We start from the raw sequence: 16,554 nt of genomic DNA, 5'->3' as shown, positions 1-16,554 counted from the left end.
CAGGAGCCCCCCCCCCCGCCATCGGGTCGCAGACTTTGTCGCCCTCCCGGAGGCCCGCCACATGGGACATGACAAGGCTGGCTTTCGGCTCCATGCTCGTCGTCGTCACGTACGGCCGCCGCCTCAGAGACAAGCGCTCTGTTAGTCCCCGAGATCCTCGGGCGATCTCTCGCGTGAGCCACACCTGGTGTGGCCGCGCCCCGGCCTCCGCGTCGCCGTCCTCGAGCAGGACCAAGCGCACGTCGGGAGCTTTGAGGTCTACGGGGCCGGGCACCTGCCTCAAGAAGTGCCTCATCTCGTACAGTTTCTGTGGAAGGAGCGCCACATCCTTTCGTCGCCCGCTTTTGGCACTGAAGACGTAGCTCTCTGCCGCCCAGGAGGCGTTCGCCCTCAGAGAGCTCAAGCGCGCGTCCTCAAGAAGCATGCGAGTCGCCACGTCCGCGCACTCGGAGAAGGCGGGAGCACAGGCCCACACCGCGTAGGCGGCGTGTACCAAGACTGCGCTCTGCACAATCGCCTGCATGACCTTTCCGTCGTCGGGAAGACCGTGCACATACACCAAGGACGAGGAGGAGCAGCCCCTCCCCCTTCCCTCATTCTTATCAGCCTTGCGACGCCCTCCTGAAAGGGACAGGTCAGTCTTCAAGGCATCTTCGAATCGTAGAGCCGCCACCGCGTCCAGGTCCTGCAGCTCTCGGTAGGCCAGGCCTCGAAATTCTGCCTCTCGGAGGCATGCCAGGGATGTGCCTTGATCGCCACTGTCCGCGGCGCCGCCCTTGAAGAGAAGGAGGAATTTCGAGCGCGGGGGGGCGCGACAAGCCACCCCTGGTGATGGCAACGGACCTACGACAGGCGCGGCGTCTCCCACAGCGAGGGTGACGGTAACAGGTAGGTGTGTCGGTGGGGGGTGGGAGGAGGGCAGGAAAGATGAGGCGCCGGGGGGGTACAGGAGGAGGAGGAGGCGGCTAAAAAAAAGATAAGGTACGGACGCGCGTCCTAGCCCGTACATTTCCCTCCTGTCGTCATGATACATTATGCACGGCTTAGTTGAGGTACCAAGGAAAGCGCATGCTCGCCTTCTCGTGCACTTCTAGAAATAGGCCGGTTTACAATCACGCGACGTGCTTCAAGTCCCTCGTTAGTGACGAGGCGGGCGCTTGCACTGCTCAATAAGGACAAGGCCGTGCTTGTCTCCCGTAGATTCCTTTTATTATCACGACAAACACATAGAATGGACACTTCACAGCACAGGACGCCTTTGGGCATGGAGGCGGCCGATAAAAATGCACCGTCCTCCTAAGTCGATGCGCCCACCCGCTGCATTCCTCCTCCCCGTCCTCCTCCACGCCTGTTTGAACATTCCCCATGTCACTGCCGATGACATTATCACGATCCGGGTTCCGACCATGGGTTTGGAAATACAAGGGCTTTCAAGCAAATGCGGTTCTGATCAATTTTGGGGCATTCCATACGCCCAAAGGCCCGTCGAGCGCTGGAAGCGGGGGCAACCCTCGTGGGCGGAGCCCTCCACGATGCCTGAAGGCTTCGCACAATTTGACGCAAGCGGGCACATGCCGCAGGAGCGCTGCCCTCAGCTATGCGATGGCGTTGTAGTGGGCTCGGAGGACTGTCTCCTGCTGAACGTCTTTCGGCCTGCCTCTCCGGGGAGCCCGATGCCCGTGATGGTCTTTATCCACGGCGGCTCCTTTACTGAAGGAGGCATCGACTCCCCTCTCTTAGATGGCAGCTCCCTCGCGGCGGAAGAGGGCATCGTGATTGTCACTATCAATTACCGATTGGGGGCCCTCGGGTTCCTGACAGACCCGACCTTGCCTGGGAATGGCAACTTGGGCATGCTCGACCAGCAGCTGGCCCTAGAGTGGGTCCGCGACAACATCGGTTTCTTCGGGGGGGACGCAGAGGCTGTCACATTGGCGGGGCAGTCAGCAGGAGCCTTTAGTGCCTGCTTGCACATGCTGGCCCCCAAGAGCCGCGCCATGCTGCAGGCCCTGGTGATGGAGAGCGGAGCGTGCGTGGCCTTGCCCTTGCAGGAGGCGAGGACCCGGACAGAGACCTTCGCGGCTGGCCTGGGGTGCCGGCCGGGTCCCGGTAGGCGCAGCCCCAGCAACGGCTCGAGCGAGGGTGCGGATGACGGCGGGCTGGTCGCCTGCCTGACCCGTCTCTCCCTGGAGGTCCTGATCCCCGAGTCCTCCGAGAGGGGCCGGGAGATGTACCACTACTGGGCGCCCGCCCTCGACGGCGACCTTTTCCTCCCTGCCTCGCCCGCAACGCTACTCGACCCCTCCGTCACGCCCCCCCTTGCACCCGCGTCACCGCTAAACGTCCTCCTGGGCTGCAACCGCGACGAGGGCAGTGTCTTCGTCGCCTCCACAGGGCTGGGGGGCGCCGGCGGGACGGACGCGGCCTATGCCTCCTGGGTGCGCACTGGAGCGATGGAGTACGGGCAAGGCCTTCCCCCTCTATCGCTCGCCCAGCGCGAAGAGCTCCTTCGCGTCTACCCTCCCCGGGGGGACGGGAAAAACGCCGAGAACGTCGCGGCCATCATTGCCCACGTCCGCTACGCCTGCCCCAGCCTGTTCTTGGCCTCTCACTACGGAGGCGGGCGCCAGGACGCGTCTGAGGGGGTTTCGGTGTGGCACGTGCAGCAAGCGGGGAGGCGTAGACATAACATTGAGATGCGCCCGCCCTCGGCGTATTACTATACCTTCCAGTACGTCCAACCGCAAGAGTGCAACCCCGGATCCGAGGAGCTGGGCTGCTACCACGGGAGTGAGATGCCCTACTTGTGGGCCAAGCCCGGCTTGACCCCATGCGGAGACGGGGAAACGAACGGCCCGGAGACGGCGATGGCGCGGGCGATGCGGAGCTACTGGGGCGCCTTCGTTCGCTCGGGGGGCGCGAGTCCGAGTAGGCTCGAGTTGCGCGAAGCGGAGGGGCTTGGAACCGCGGTGGTGCGGAGGGCGAGCGAGGGGCCATCGCTAGGATCGCATGGCGTTCTGCGCGAGGACGTGGAGTGGCCCGCTTACGACGACGAGGGGGGGGGTGCGCTCGTTCTGCAGCTCGACGCGGGCAACGTAACTGCTGTGCCGCGAGACCTGAGGAAACAGTGTGCATTTTGGGACTCAATTGATGTATATAGCAAGTAAGGAAACGAGCGGGACGACAGCAAAAATTGTCGCACTTACGATTTTTTGAGTATTCTTTCGGGCTTGCGATTGATCCGAGTTCGATTTCGAAATCCTTTTTTATCGCATTCAATGTTAAGCGCTGCAATTTCCCACTCAAAGATTCCAAATTTCATGTATATGTGCATTACAGCATGCAGAACATCCCTTCTTGCCCCCCTTGCCTCTTTCTGTTCTCTTCGTCCCGACCAGCGCCCGCTCTGACCCCCCTCACTCCTCTGCCAAGATCGTTGGGTTCTCCACCGCTAGAGCGACCACCAGGCGCACGAGCTCGTCCTTCTTGGCACGGCTCGAGGATGGCTTGACCTGCTGCGCCTGCAGGATCGCCTTGAGCTTGGGCACTGTGAGCTTCCTGGCGACTACGGTCAAATCATCGCCTTTCCCCGGTGTCGGTGGCACTCCTCCCGCCGCCGGCGCCGACGCGGCTTTGCCCTTCGTCCGTCCGGTCTTCTTGGGGCCGGGAGGCGAGGCCGGGTCGCTGGCAGCGATTTTCTTCTCCCTGACAGCTGTGAGCTGCCCCTTCTTCTCCTCCGCCCGTCGCTGCAGGTCCTGCATCACCGCATCCAGGCCCATGAGAAGCTCCTTCCGCTCTTTCTCTGCCTCGGCTTTGCTCACCTTTCTCTCGATCGCGGGCTCCGCCAAGTCCGCCGTCTGCACGCCCACCGGGACCGAAGCCCTGCCCCCCCTCTTCACAAATTCTCCCTCGGGAACAAAGGCTCTTTTGTTGCCGCGGGCGGAGGGAGACAACTCTAAGAGCTTCGCGCTCTCTTCCTCAAGGCGGCGCATCTCCTCCCACTCTTTGCCCTCCTTCTCGCCCGCCACCATCGGCTTCTCGGCGGGAGCCACTGCAGCGGACACGACCGGGTCGACAGAGATTTTACTTTCCTTTTTCCCCGCCCTGCTTTTCTTTCCCCTCCCCCTTTCAGTGCTCGTCACGGAAACTCCCTTCGTGGGCTGCCTCTCCTTTTGAGCCCGTTCGGCGCGCCGGGCCAGCTCCTGCTCCTTCCATGCCTCGAGCAGACGCTTCTCGTGCTCTTCCTGCTTCTTGGCCGCATCCTCCCGTATCATCCGCGCAAGAAGCTTACGCTTCTGCTCCCTCTCCTTCTCCTCCTCACGTTTCGCTTTCGCGGCCGCAGCCCGGGCTTCCGCAGCAGCCCGGGCCTTCGCGGCCTCCTCCTTCATCCTCGTCTCCCGTTGTCTTCGCAGCTCTTCCTCCCGTTCCTTCTCCTCCTCTTTTTTCTTTAGAGCCTCCGCAGCTGCTTCCTCTCGAGCCTTCGCTTCCTCCGCGACTCTAGCTTCCATCGCCTTCGCCGCGGCCTCCAGGCGGAGCCGCTCCTTCTCCTGGGCGGACTTGGCGGCGGCTGCCTTCTCCGCCGCAGCCGCGATGAGGGCCTTGTCTTCCTCTTCTCTGGCCCTCGCCGCCGCCGTTCTGGCCCGATCGTCCTCCTCCAACGCCCTCGCCTTCCTTAATCTCAATTCCTCATCCACAGGCGCTGGGGCTGGAGGTCTTTCCAGGAGGCCCCGCCCCCCCGCCCCGCCCCGGGCATCCAGCTTGGCGGACGCGAGGGGCGAGGCGGAGGAAGAGAACATGGATGTGGGCTCTTTCCCTTCCACCTCCTTGAATAGTTTGCTGAGTATGTCGTTGGTGCTCATGTCGTTGATGGGGTCGTCTTTCTCCGTGTTTCCCGTCCCCTCGCCCTGACGGGTGAGTTGGAGGCCTGCGAACAGGAGGAGGGGCACCGCCAGCACCGCAAACGCCTCCAATGCTGAGGTCGGTGACAAGACGGGGATGTCAATGTCCAGGCTCGATTCCGACAGCAGGATGTCCAGGGAAGCGAACTCCTGCGGGAGCGAGACGGCGCGTCTTCCAGTCCCCCGCCGAGATGGAACAGGGGCAAGGGGGCCGTGAGGCCGGCTCACAAAGGCAGACGACAAGCTGGCAAAATATCCGGCTAAAAACAATGCCAAAAGTTCAATTTTGAGTTGCCAAGATATTTGTTGCTGCCCCATGGTATTCTAAAAGCTAATGGAGACGGGCCAGTAGTACGAAAAAATGCAGAAAGACGCTTCCTTGAGGGAAAGAGCTTCCAAAAGCGTCTGACACAGGAAGTTTTTTACGCGCTCTAAAATTTGCCAGTTCAATTTCTGTTAGCTTTGAATGCATATGTAAGAGTGGAGGTCGGCAATTGTATTGACTAACGTTTTCAGTGACAGGGTGTAATGTACGCAGCAGCGCAGTCAGACATCCGTTCGCTCCCAGACACTATTCGCTGAGACGGGAAAGCGAGTGGAGAACAGACTTGCCGCACCCTGCCCAAACGACGTCCCGCTCTTCAGCAAGGAGTCTTCCGGCAGTCAAGTGCTAGGGAGGGCCTGTCTACGTACGGCCTGTCAACGTGGATGGTGGCATGGCTGCGCCGGAGGAATCTGGATACTTTTCTTGCACTGGTTGCCCCCGACCTAGTGGGTCGTTTTGTACGCACCCTCACATCCCCCCTCTCGCATGTCTTGCCCATACAACGCCAAGCAAGTGCTCATGGGATGGACTTTAGACATCATTTGTATGGCTTCCTCCCCGAACCTGCTGGATGTCTTCGATTCCACCTTCAAACTGGCACTGATCTTCGTTTAATGACGTTCTCTTGGTATGCTGCTCACTTGGTTACGCATCTGTCTTTACTCACATTCCATAGATTAACGCGATTCGCCACCGCACGCACAGATTAAACAATGAGAACAACGAATCTGTGGCTCCCAAACACGCTCTCCGTCTGTTCGCGCTTCGTATCCTCTCTTGTAGTTTTTCTCCTCTGCCTCTCTGCTTCTCCGCTCAATGCCGAGGAGGAGATGGCAAACCCCGCACCTCAGCCCCGTGCTCGCCGCGCGGATGTTGTTTTAATCGGCGCAACATCATCCCTGGCGAAGAAGTACCTCTTTCAAAGTTTCTTCCGCTCCTACCTAGAGGAGGAGCTCAAACCGGGTGGTCCTGCGCGCGATTTCCATTTTTATGGGGGCGCGACCCGCCCGGTCGAGGAAGGGAGGCAGCTTTTAAGCGATATCCTGGCCATCTCAACCTCGTGCAAATGTGTACAGGACGTGGACCTGGCAGTTTGCGAGGAGAAGTTGTCCGCCTTCCGGAAGAGCTTCCAGTACGTGCAGCTCCGGGGGGAGGACCACTACAAGCAGCTGGGGCGCCGTTTGGAGCGAGAAGGAGCGGAGACAGGGAAGCCTTTGGAAGGCCGACTCTTCTACCTTAGCATATCGCCAGACCTGTACGCAGGCATTGCCCAGTATGTTGGCGATTATCTGCGGCCGATCGGGGCCCGAGACGTGGAGGCGCCGTGGGTGCGGGTGGTGGTGGAGAAACCCTTCGGGCGGGTGAGTGCCGCCTCGGTGGCTGCGGTTGTGGAGGGTCGGGGATGGTATATATATTTGTATGTATAGAGGCATATGTGTGTGTGCGCGCGCGAGAGAGAGAAAGAGCTTGAGTGTACGCGGGAGGGCTCATGTCGGGGGCGATGTCTCGGCCCCCCTGGCATTGAGAACGTGGTCTCAGTGGATGACTGGGAGCTGTTGTCTGCCTTTTTACTGCCCCGTCGAATGCGCGTCGCCTGCAGCTACCGTGACACAGCCCTCAACGCGTGCCAGACTGCAACTCTCACCCGTTCGCCCTGATTCTTCCCCACCCAGGACCTCGCCTCCGCGGAGGCCCTTGCGGCCGCCCTCGGCCAGCACCTGGCGGAGGACGAGTTGTACCGTGTGGACCACTACATGGGAAAGGGCGTGGTGCAGGCTATCCTCCCCTTCCGCCGCGCCAACCGCGGGTGGCTGGAGGCTTTGTGGACCGGGCGGCACGTGGGCGCGGTGGAGGTGTCCATGAAGGAGACGGAGGACTGCCAGGGTCGCACCTCCTTCTACGAGGGCTACGGCGTCATCCGCGACGTGCTGCAGAACCACCTGACGCAGGTACTGGTCTTGCTGAAGATGGACATCCCCCCGGACAAGGAGAGCACGTCCTCCCCCTCCCTGGGCTCTCACCACCACCGCACTGCCGTTTTGCGCGAGCTGGTGCTGGGGGGCGAGACCGAGGGCGGGGAGTCCCGAGCCTCCATCCATGTGGGCCAGTACCAAGGCTACCTGGACCACGTCGCGTCCGACCGACGTTCCGAGCCCCGGGTGGTGAGGACCAGCGTGCCCACGGCGGCCTCCGTCACTTTGGCCTCGAGGCACCCGCGTTGGGGGGGCGTCAGCTTTACTCTCAAGGCGGGGAAAGCGCTGGACGAGCGGACCAGCTACGCCCGCGTCGTCTTGTGCGATGGAGTCGCTGAGGGCGCAGCAAAGGCGGGCTGTGCATGCGAGCTCTTGTTCAATATTCAAGGGGGGAAGTTTGGGACCGCCATCGCTTGGAACCGGACGGCCTGCACGGGAATGATAGAACCGGCAGCTGTTGTGACGCCACCAGGCTGGCTCTCGGTCGAAAATGAAGGAGAAAACGGACTGGCCGCTGATTGGCAGGTCCTGAGGCCAACGGCGGGGGAGAATGCGCCGAACGCGTACGACATGGTGGTGGCGGCCGTGCTGAGTGGGGATAGGTCAATGTTTTTGGATACGGAGGAGCTCCTGCATCAGTGGCGGGTGTGGGACAATGTTCTGAGCAAAGCTGACACTATGGAGCCCGAGTTGTATCCGAAGGGCTTCGCTTTGGACGAAGTTGAGATGTCTGGTCTCATCGGGAGCGTTTCGGAGGAGAATGAGGACTCGCCGCACATTGAGTTGTGAAAATATAACTTTGAAAAAAGAAAGACACTGTACGATACTGGAAGCGGTGCTCATAGCGAAACAAACCATAAATGTTTATAGTGAAGACAAGAATACTTCGCCAGATTTATGATGGTTTCATGTGCGGCTGAGGTCGAAACTGTGCGAGATAGAGGGAGACAGAGATGTACGGGTTTCTTAGGTGGGACCATAATGCGTGCTGAAATGCGGAGCAGGTTCACTCCAGGGTTGTGGACGGCCACATTGTATGACATGCAGGGGGCTGCTGAAGGACAGACATTTTTCATTGGAACCTTTTGACCGCCCGGGTTGTTACCTGATAATGGGCGTGCTGCTCATGGCCAGGCGCTGTCTGTCATCTCTTTCCTTTTTTATTATTAAATGTCACGTTTCCATTTTAACAATGTACCGGACATAGGTATTAGTGTAAAAAATTATGACACTCTGCAAGCCTTTTCCTTCAGAGTCCAATTAGCGCCTTTTTTTGGGTTCCAGCCTCCCGCCTTCCCAGCCTACCCGGAAGTCTCGAGGAGGCCTGGAGAGAAAGGAGAAGCTCCGAACGCCACGAATACGCTTTTTGAATCCCCGCCTCGCCTCCTCTGCCTCAATAACTCCCGATTTCCGTCTTTGCACCGTTTTTTCACAAACGTTGAAGAATTCAGATTAATGCACAATTGAAATGGTGTCAGGCATGTTCGTCGCGGGCCCGTCTTATCGCGTGCGCTCGCCCGAAGACTTTAGCGAGTTCCACCTTCTAGATTCCCCCTCTCATAATTGCTGATTACTGATGATGACCGATTTACCAGACACTGTCACGATTTCTTACAGGGCCATGAAGAGATCAGCACCAAAAAAGATTTGGTGGTTTTCCATTGCTTTCGCGGTGGCAATTCTGCTGCTTGTGACTCCCACTGCCAAGGCATTTGCCGAGGAAGACGAGGACGACGATGAAGGAGGGATTGTCCAAGACTTGTCAGTGCGGCAGTACCGCGAGATCCTAAATGGGAAGGAGGTGTGGCTTATAGACTTCACCAAAGAGAATTGTCATGCCTGCCAACAAATAAAACCAATCCTGTCCGAGTTCGCCAAAGAAGTAAAGCCGTACGGCATCCAAGTGGGTCGGTTTGAAATCGAGCAAGACGGCGCCGCCAAGGTCATTAAAGAGGCAGGCTTACACCGTGCTCCCACCCTTCGTCTCCTCGCATCTCCACCGGCTAAAAATCCCTACACGGGCAAGAACAGTCGCATTCCGGTCGACTTTCCATTCACGCAGGGTGGCTCTCTCCAGCGGAACATGCTGCGAGACTTTCTCAAAAAGGAGCTGCCCAACAAGGTGCTTCGCGTCTCGTCTGCCACCTACCCCGAGGCCCTCAGAGATGCTTTTGCCCAGAGGTTGGGCGTCGTGTTGACCTTGACCGACCGCGAGAAGACGCCGACACTCCTGAAGTCTCTGGCCCTGAGCTACAGCGAGGACTTCGTCTTCCTTGAGGTGCCCCCAAGCGAGACCGACATCCTCGAGGCCTTCAGGGTCACCACCAAGGACCTGGCCCAACTCTATGTCCTAGAGTCCAAGCATGGGGTCGATCCCTTCTTGCCGGAGTCTCTGGACATGGAGCTGGTGGCCGCCAGCAAATACCCGGGAGACCTGACTGCGGCCCAGAAGGTCTTCGTCTTCATCGCCCAACGCATCGACCTAGTCGCCCGCAAGGACGCATTAGAGGAAGCGACGGGTAAGGATGATGGTAGCGGCAAAGCCAAAAAAGGCGGTAAACAGGGCAAGGACAAGAAGGCGCCCCCCGCGGCGGGCGCCGAATTACCCCCTCCGGAGATCCTGGCATTGAACGCGACAAATTTTAAAGAGGAAGTCCTGCAGTCCTCCGACGCCTGGATGGTATGGTTCCAAGATGCTGAGATAGAGGAGGAGAGCCCCGTGCTGGCCGCCTGGGAGCAGTACTCGGGGAAGGCGGAAGGAATTGTGCGTTGCGGGGTTGTCGAATGCTGGGCGGCGGCGGCTGCCGAGGACACTGTCGCCCTCTGTGCCAAGGAGGCTGGCGAGACAGGCCGTTTTAAGGCGTACCTGCATGGGGAAGAGAAGGAAGACGAGAGCAGGCGCTTCGCGACCGCGGAAGAAGCTTTCCAGGAGGCCGCGGCCAGCCTCCCCGACGTGCTGAAGCGGGTGGGAGACGGCGCGAACCAGTACCTGCTCGAGAACGAGATCAACATGGCCTTCCGCAGCGGCCGCTTCCCCGTCCTTGTCTTCAGCAAAAAGGAGGACCCGGCCTCCCTCTTCCGCGCGTTGGCCTTGAAACTAGAGCCCCTCTTGTCGTTCATCTTCATTAGCAGCCCTTCCCAGGAGACGATGGCGCGCTTCAATGGGGCCAACGTCCCGAGCGTGAACGTGCTGGTACCCCAGGACATGGACGCTTACAGGAACAAGGACAACGGTGTGGTACGTACCCTCGCAAGACCCTGCTCCCGTGACTGCTTGTACGAAAAGTAGCCGATTCATGCCCGTCGCTCCCGCCCCCCACCCCTCACCCACCGAACAGCCCGCTCAGCACAATCTGCGCATCGAAACCTACCTGCCTGTCTTCTTCGGGCCCATGAAATTCATGAGCGTCATCAACTTCTTCGTGCAGGTCTTGCAGCGTGTCGATCTGGCCCGCGCGCAGAACATCGTCAACGCGGTCCTCCCATCGGCCGCCCCTGCCGCCGCGGCTGTCCCTCAAGCCAACTCGATCTCTCACGTTACGGACAGGGCGAGCTGGGAAAAAGCGTGCGCCAGCAGCGGGGCCCTGTGCGTGATCGGCCTCTTCGACGGGCTCCCAGCCGGCCAGGATGGAGACAACATAGAGGGCCATGTGGCAGGGCGAAACCAGGAGCTGATTCAACGCGTCGCTGACGCGGAAACCGCGGCCTTGTCGGGGGGTGTCTCCCCTTGGTCCTTCTCTTGGTTGGACGCGACCTGCTTTCGCGGGTTCGCTCAGGAAAGTTTCGACGTGCAGGAGCATGCCCTGCCCACAATCGTCGTCTACAGCCCGAAGAAGGGGCGGTTCGCGGCTTTCCGAGGCCAGTGGAACGCGGAGGCAATCAGAGAGTTCCTGAGCGGGGTTTTGTCGGGCAAATTCCTGACTGCCCCGGTGCTCAGCACTCCGACGGTGGAGGCGGAAGACGCGGAGGGATGTTACACCGAAAGTGGGAGCCGGGGATGGGGAGAGGGCGAGCCGGTGGAGGAGGAGGACATCGATGACCTGATGGCCGAGATCCTGGAGGAGGAACGAATGAAGAAGAAGGAGCTTGCAGCGGCCCTTAAAGAAGAACAGGCAGCAGCAGCAGCAGCAGCAGCGGCGGCGGCGGCAGCGGCCAAAAATGAAGGGGGGTCGGGCACCGAAGGGAAAAAGAAAATTGTGCGCAGGAAGAAGAAGAAGGCCTCGGATGAGCTCTAAATGGAGAAGAATCCTTCGAGAGAATAGAAAGATTTAGGATGAAGTACCAGAGATGTCAGAGGAAGCGTGTGTGACAGTGTATCGCGCGCAATCGTTCTTAGTTCAGTAATACAGAGTCCAGCTTCCAGCGAGCTGACAGCTCAGGTCCTATTGTCAGAGCAACCGAGCAGTAATATACGAGGGGAAGAGCCAAAAAGCGCAAAATGTAGGCGAGCGGAAGTGGTTGAAAAGCACGTAGCATTTGGAATACCTTCGATATAATGAAGACATGACTCTCAACCCAGGGCGGCTGTAATAAAATAAAATAAAAACGTAGCCGACGATTGCGGCCAGGAAGAATGCTCGTAGGTCACTTTTTGACTGGCTCATCGCTCACACCTTTAACGAATCGTGAAGATGCCCGCTGAGCATCTGTCCGTATCTCAGGGTAGCCTAAGAAGCGGTTAAGTCCACTTTCAAGCACCCTGGTCTCAATCGCCAGCATATGATTCACTTTCTGTTACCCATTTCGATTCTCCTCGGGTCCATCGAGCATAAACTTCAACAGCCAGCACTTTCTAGTGCTGGATGTGACCACAGTTATTGGCGGCGACGCTCCCATTCCTACTACACGATTCTTGCTCCCTTTCTCCACTCCCTTGGTGTCATGCGCTCACCCTCTCACCTCTCTGCTCGAAGCTCATGTCATTCTCTGTATGAAAGTCCATGTGGGAATGTAATATGTAAAGTACGCTCCTCTATTGCACAAGAGGGCTGAACCAGTGGTGGAGGGTGGCAACACAAGCGATAGAAAAGATCACGTTGTCCTTAATTTATAGTATCACCGTAATGATGCCACTCATAATTTTGTATTTACCTCGTGCATCATCTCGCACGAATAAAGCCGGTGAAGCACGTAAAGGGTTCGCCCCTCCTCTTCATACGTGGGCTTATAAATGTTTAGCGTGTAATTATTACCTGTACTCATTGCCCTCCAGATGCTGACGCTGAGGCTCGACACGTTGCGCTTCCTTTGGAGACAACTTCTGCTGCTGCTCCTGATAGCTGTCTTCTTGCGTTAAATTCTGACGTATCCGCCCCCTGAACCATACCACAAGAGGGACCGAGCTACGTGGTCAGTGATGGACCGTCAGTCCCACCGCTTGCTCTTGTTATGGACTGACTGGCAACCTCAGAACGCCCGGCGGTGTGGAGGAGAGCCACTACCAATGGATCTTCTCTCTTTTCCTCGGCAACCGCCGCATCTCTTTCGACGGCAACTCGTGCTGGATCACGAACTGACTTGTCAGACAGGGCTGTCGCGTCACCAGTTTGAACATCAGAATGCTTAGCAACCTCTCGAACAGCTTCCCTTTGACCATTGCCACTTTGAACGACGCCGACAGGACCACTCACGGCTTCTTCCGCCTCCGTTGCTGCGTCCGCCCAATTGGCCTTGCCCCGTCTGACGGCCGGTACTGCTTGGTCTCGCGGCACGATGTCGATCAGGAAATCGAACATCTCGCATTTAATCATGGCCTGCGCCAGGTGCATGCGTTGCAGCGTGCGCCGCCGATTTTCCTCGGTCATATGCCAGCCGCGTAGGGTCAGCTCATTAACAAATAATTCACAGGCCTTAGCCATGATGATAAGTGCCTCCATACTCACGAGGAAACGCGATATCCCCTCTATTTCGTCATCCTGCTTCATCACCTTCTTGACCCGCGCCAAGGGAAGCTCTTGCAATTTGAAGTCTGTTCTACTCGGCTCAATATCATTGATTTTTACCCCTTCCGATCTCCACACTTTATCGACAACGTGCTCGATGCAATGGTTTGGTCTATAATTTGCGCCTTCGACGTCCTCACTGTGCCTCTCCTGTAGTTGCTGTGCTGGTGATGGTGGTGGCAATGGTGGGGGTCGTTGCTGTTGCTGCTGCTGTTGTTGTTGTTGTTGCGGCTGTTGGTGCTGTGACTGCTGTTGGTGTCGTTGTCGCTGTTGCTGGGAATGATATATTAGGGGAAACTGCCGCAGTGGGTCCCCATGATGATGATGATTAAGTTGCTGCAGATGCCGCTGGTCGTGTGGATGGGACTGCAGCTTTGATTGGTCGGCGTGGTGCTGTTGCTGCAACTGCAGCTGGGAGGATTGCAAATCGTCCTGCTGCATTTGTAGCGGCAGCTGCTGGTGGTAGATGCTGTGCTGCCCGGATGCATTCCCGTGGTCGTGCTGATGCTGTGGACGCTGCTCAGGCGCTTGGATGCGCTGTTGATGAAGGTGGTGGCCCTGAGAATCTTGTTGACTTAAGTGTGTGCGCATCGCGTGATGGTAGTGATGGAGCTGAGAGGAAGAGGGGTGCTCAGGCCTGCCGTCTTGCTGCTCGTGGTCGCCGGACAGCTCGTGACATCGTGAAGACGGGGAGCTGTTGGGCAGTGGGCCCCCGCCTTGCGAGGGTGAAGAAAATGGTTGCTGTGGCATCACTCTCCTCCAGGCAAAAACGTCGCTTTCATGCACAGATGCTTGCAATGTAAAGTCTCCTGAAGTCTGTGCGCAGTCGCGCGTCCCCAACGCCGGGCGACTCGATGGCGCATTTGAAGTGCCACTCCCATCCACAGAGTCTTTGTCCGACGTCGACGTTACCCCGTTAAGGTTCAAAGCATAGTTCTTGTTTCTTGTAGTCTTGGTTTGAGCAGAGCTAATTGCATCCATACAGTAGGATGGACATTCACTACGAGCGGAGACGCAGTAGCAGTAAACCAGCCAGCAAGAGCGAGCTCTTTCCCCGCCCCCCTGTCTGTCCCCGCTCCCAAGACCCAACAAAAACCGGCCGAGGAGTCTGCGCTTGAGGAGACTGTGATATGCGTGGTGGCATGGAAATGTGAAATCACGCTTTTGTTCCCGGTCTTGTCCCCTTGGAAAAGCCGTGCGGCTCTCCAGGGCGCGACTGAGCCATCGCGCATACTTCGAAGACTAGGCGCTGAGACACTCGGTAACGACGGTGCAAACACGCCGCAGGAGATTTTGAACAGGCGAAAAGACATGTCCTACGATAGAATATCTACTTTAACTCAAAAGCGCTTAGTTTATGGTAATTTCTGGCAAAGAGTTTAGTTTTTTTACAAGCAGTCCTACGCTCCTGTTTCCTCGGCCTAATTACCCCCCAACCCCAGAAATTAATAGTGTCGGGCAACAGCACACACTTTCAAGGAGCCACGCCGCTTGCACTGTCCATACGAAGCAATCTAAGGGCATGGTCAGCACCTGCCGAGCAAAGTAAGCTGCCGTCCTTGGAGATGTCCAGGGCTTTCACACCATCAGGGTGCCTGTGAGGATGGCTCAACGCCTCGCGGCGACGCTTCAAGTCCCACACGTGCAAGCTCCCGTCTACGCATGATTAAAAGGAATTAATAGCTTTAGAAAGTATTCGCCATCATGCCTACATATACTTTGTTGTTGAAGAATCTTCGCACTCACCGTCACAACCGTACGCAAGACCGCGACCGTCCTCCCAAGCCATCACCGCCATGGCAATGTTCTCGCCCGAGTCTATGACGAGACTAGCCTCTTTGTCTGATGCCTCGATGCATGACAACTGACTCCATACGCGGACCTGACGATTGAGAATGAGGAGAATGAGAGAAGTCAAAAAATTGGAAAGCGAATGGTGTTTAAATTAAAGAGGTTGGGCATACACCAGGAACGGAACACAAGTCAAATTAAAATGCTGTGGCCACTTCGTGATCCTCGCCACTCATTGAGCGTCCTCCGCCGAACATGAAGAGCCAATGCGGTGTTTCGGAGGTGTGAAGGCCCTCCCGACAGACCGGAGGCCTCCTCGGGCCTGCGCCTTCCAACTCACCGTGCGATCAAAGCCGGAGGACACCAATCCGTTCTCGCCCAGCACGCCCAGACTAACCACCGTGTCATCGTGACCTGGGACGCTCCAGAGCGGGGGGACCTCAGTAGGCTTCGCTCCTTCTCCCGCCGGGATGCCTCCCTGCGCCACGTCCCAAACGCGAATCTCCGTGCACTCCTCGTTGCCCATGTACCCCACAGCTATCCGTCCGGTGCCTGGAAATATTGCCATGGCGCGGATTTCGGCCGGGTGCATGCTCGCACCGACCTTTGCGACGAACGAAGTGGAGGCAGATAGGTCCCACACCTTGACTTGCTGTAGATGTGGCAAAGACAAAAATGAATATGATGGAATGGTTGTATTCGCGATAAAAGTAGCCCATTGCAAGAGAAGAGGAAGGAACAATTGAGAACAAAGGGTGTTGGGGAGGTAAAGCGCAATGTAGTCAAGAAGCCTCATCCAAGGTGATAGTAGCAAGCAGTGCATTATAACATGTAGGCGTGACAGGGTGACACTGCCAGCCCGCGTGGAAGGCAGCCCTTCGACCCACCCTGTCGAAATCTCCAGATACGACGCTGCGCCCGTCGGGCAAAGCTACAAGGGACAATACGTGGCCCAGATGACCGCCCACAACCGCTAGATTTTGACCAGTCTCGATGTCCCATAGCCTCAGCGTCCCATCGGTGCCTCCCGAGATGATGCGGTTGCCGTCCGGCATCACCCCCACGCTTCGCACCATTGAGGTGTGGCCACTAAGGACACGTACGCAGGACCCTGTGTTCGCATTCCATATGCGCACCTAATAAGAGAGAAAAAGTGTTACAAGGACCCCAATGGGTGATTATTGTCATATATGGGGACACAGGGAGGTCAGCCTGGTGTCGTGCAAGATCCGCTCCCCTTAAACGTCAGCTATGTCTTGTTGCTTGCTTTGAACAGATCGTACTCCGAGTAACTTGCTCATCTGACGCTTGATCATACGTAAATTGCGTGCATTTGAGCACTAGAAAAGATTATGTCCTTAAAAGATGCTAGTACCTTACTTCATTTGCCTTCATATGCACTGCCTCAACGTTGCTACTTACAGTCCGATCATCACTGGCAGAGGCAATTAATCGGCCGTTCGGCGTGAACTTCACTGCATTTATTAGCTCTTCGTGGCCCGGCAGGCCCATGCTGTTGGGGTCACCGGGTCGTGCGACGATGGTGAACCTCGAGCTCCCCGCCTCTTACTTGTTGGGTCCTGAGGCAAGTGTGTAAACTGTTTTCGACGCTTCTGCACGATCGA

At 57.6% G+C, this 16,554-nt stretch overlaps 2 protein-coding genes across 2 annotated transcripts; both read left to right on the top strand.

The window, feature by feature from the left end:
* Positions 1–1,793: 1,793 nt before the first annotated feature.
* On the top strand, positions 1,794–2,487 carry NGA_2000720 (butyrylcholinesterase precursor; the record flags this gene model as incomplete). The annotated part of the gene is made up of 1 exon (XM_005854669.1): positions 1,794–2,487. A coding segment is annotated over one exon (694 nt), but the record flags the coding sequence as incomplete, so codon positions are not given.
* Positions 2,488–7,388: 4,901 nt separating this feature from the next.
* On the top strand, positions 7,389–8,025 carry NGA_2122720 (hexose-6-phosphate dehydrogenase (glucose 1-dehydrogenase); the record flags this gene model as incomplete). Its single annotated transcript, XM_005854670.1, has 1 exon — positions 7,389–8,025. A coding segment is annotated over one exon (597 nt), but the record flags the coding sequence as incomplete, so codon positions are not given.
* Between the last annotated feature and the right edge of the window lie 8,529 nt (positions 8,026–16,554).

Source organism: Nannochloropsis gaditana, assembly GCF_000240725.1.
Source record: "Nannochloropsis gaditana CCMP526 unplaced genomic scaffold scaffold423, whole genome shotgun sequence".
Classification (NCBI taxonomy): domain Eukaryota; class Eustigmatophyceae; order Eustigmatales; family Monodopsidaceae; genus Microchloropsis; species Microchloropsis gaditana.
The sequence above is the reverse complement of the archived record's forward strand: the minus strand, read 5'-3'. Positions and strand labels throughout refer to the sequence as shown.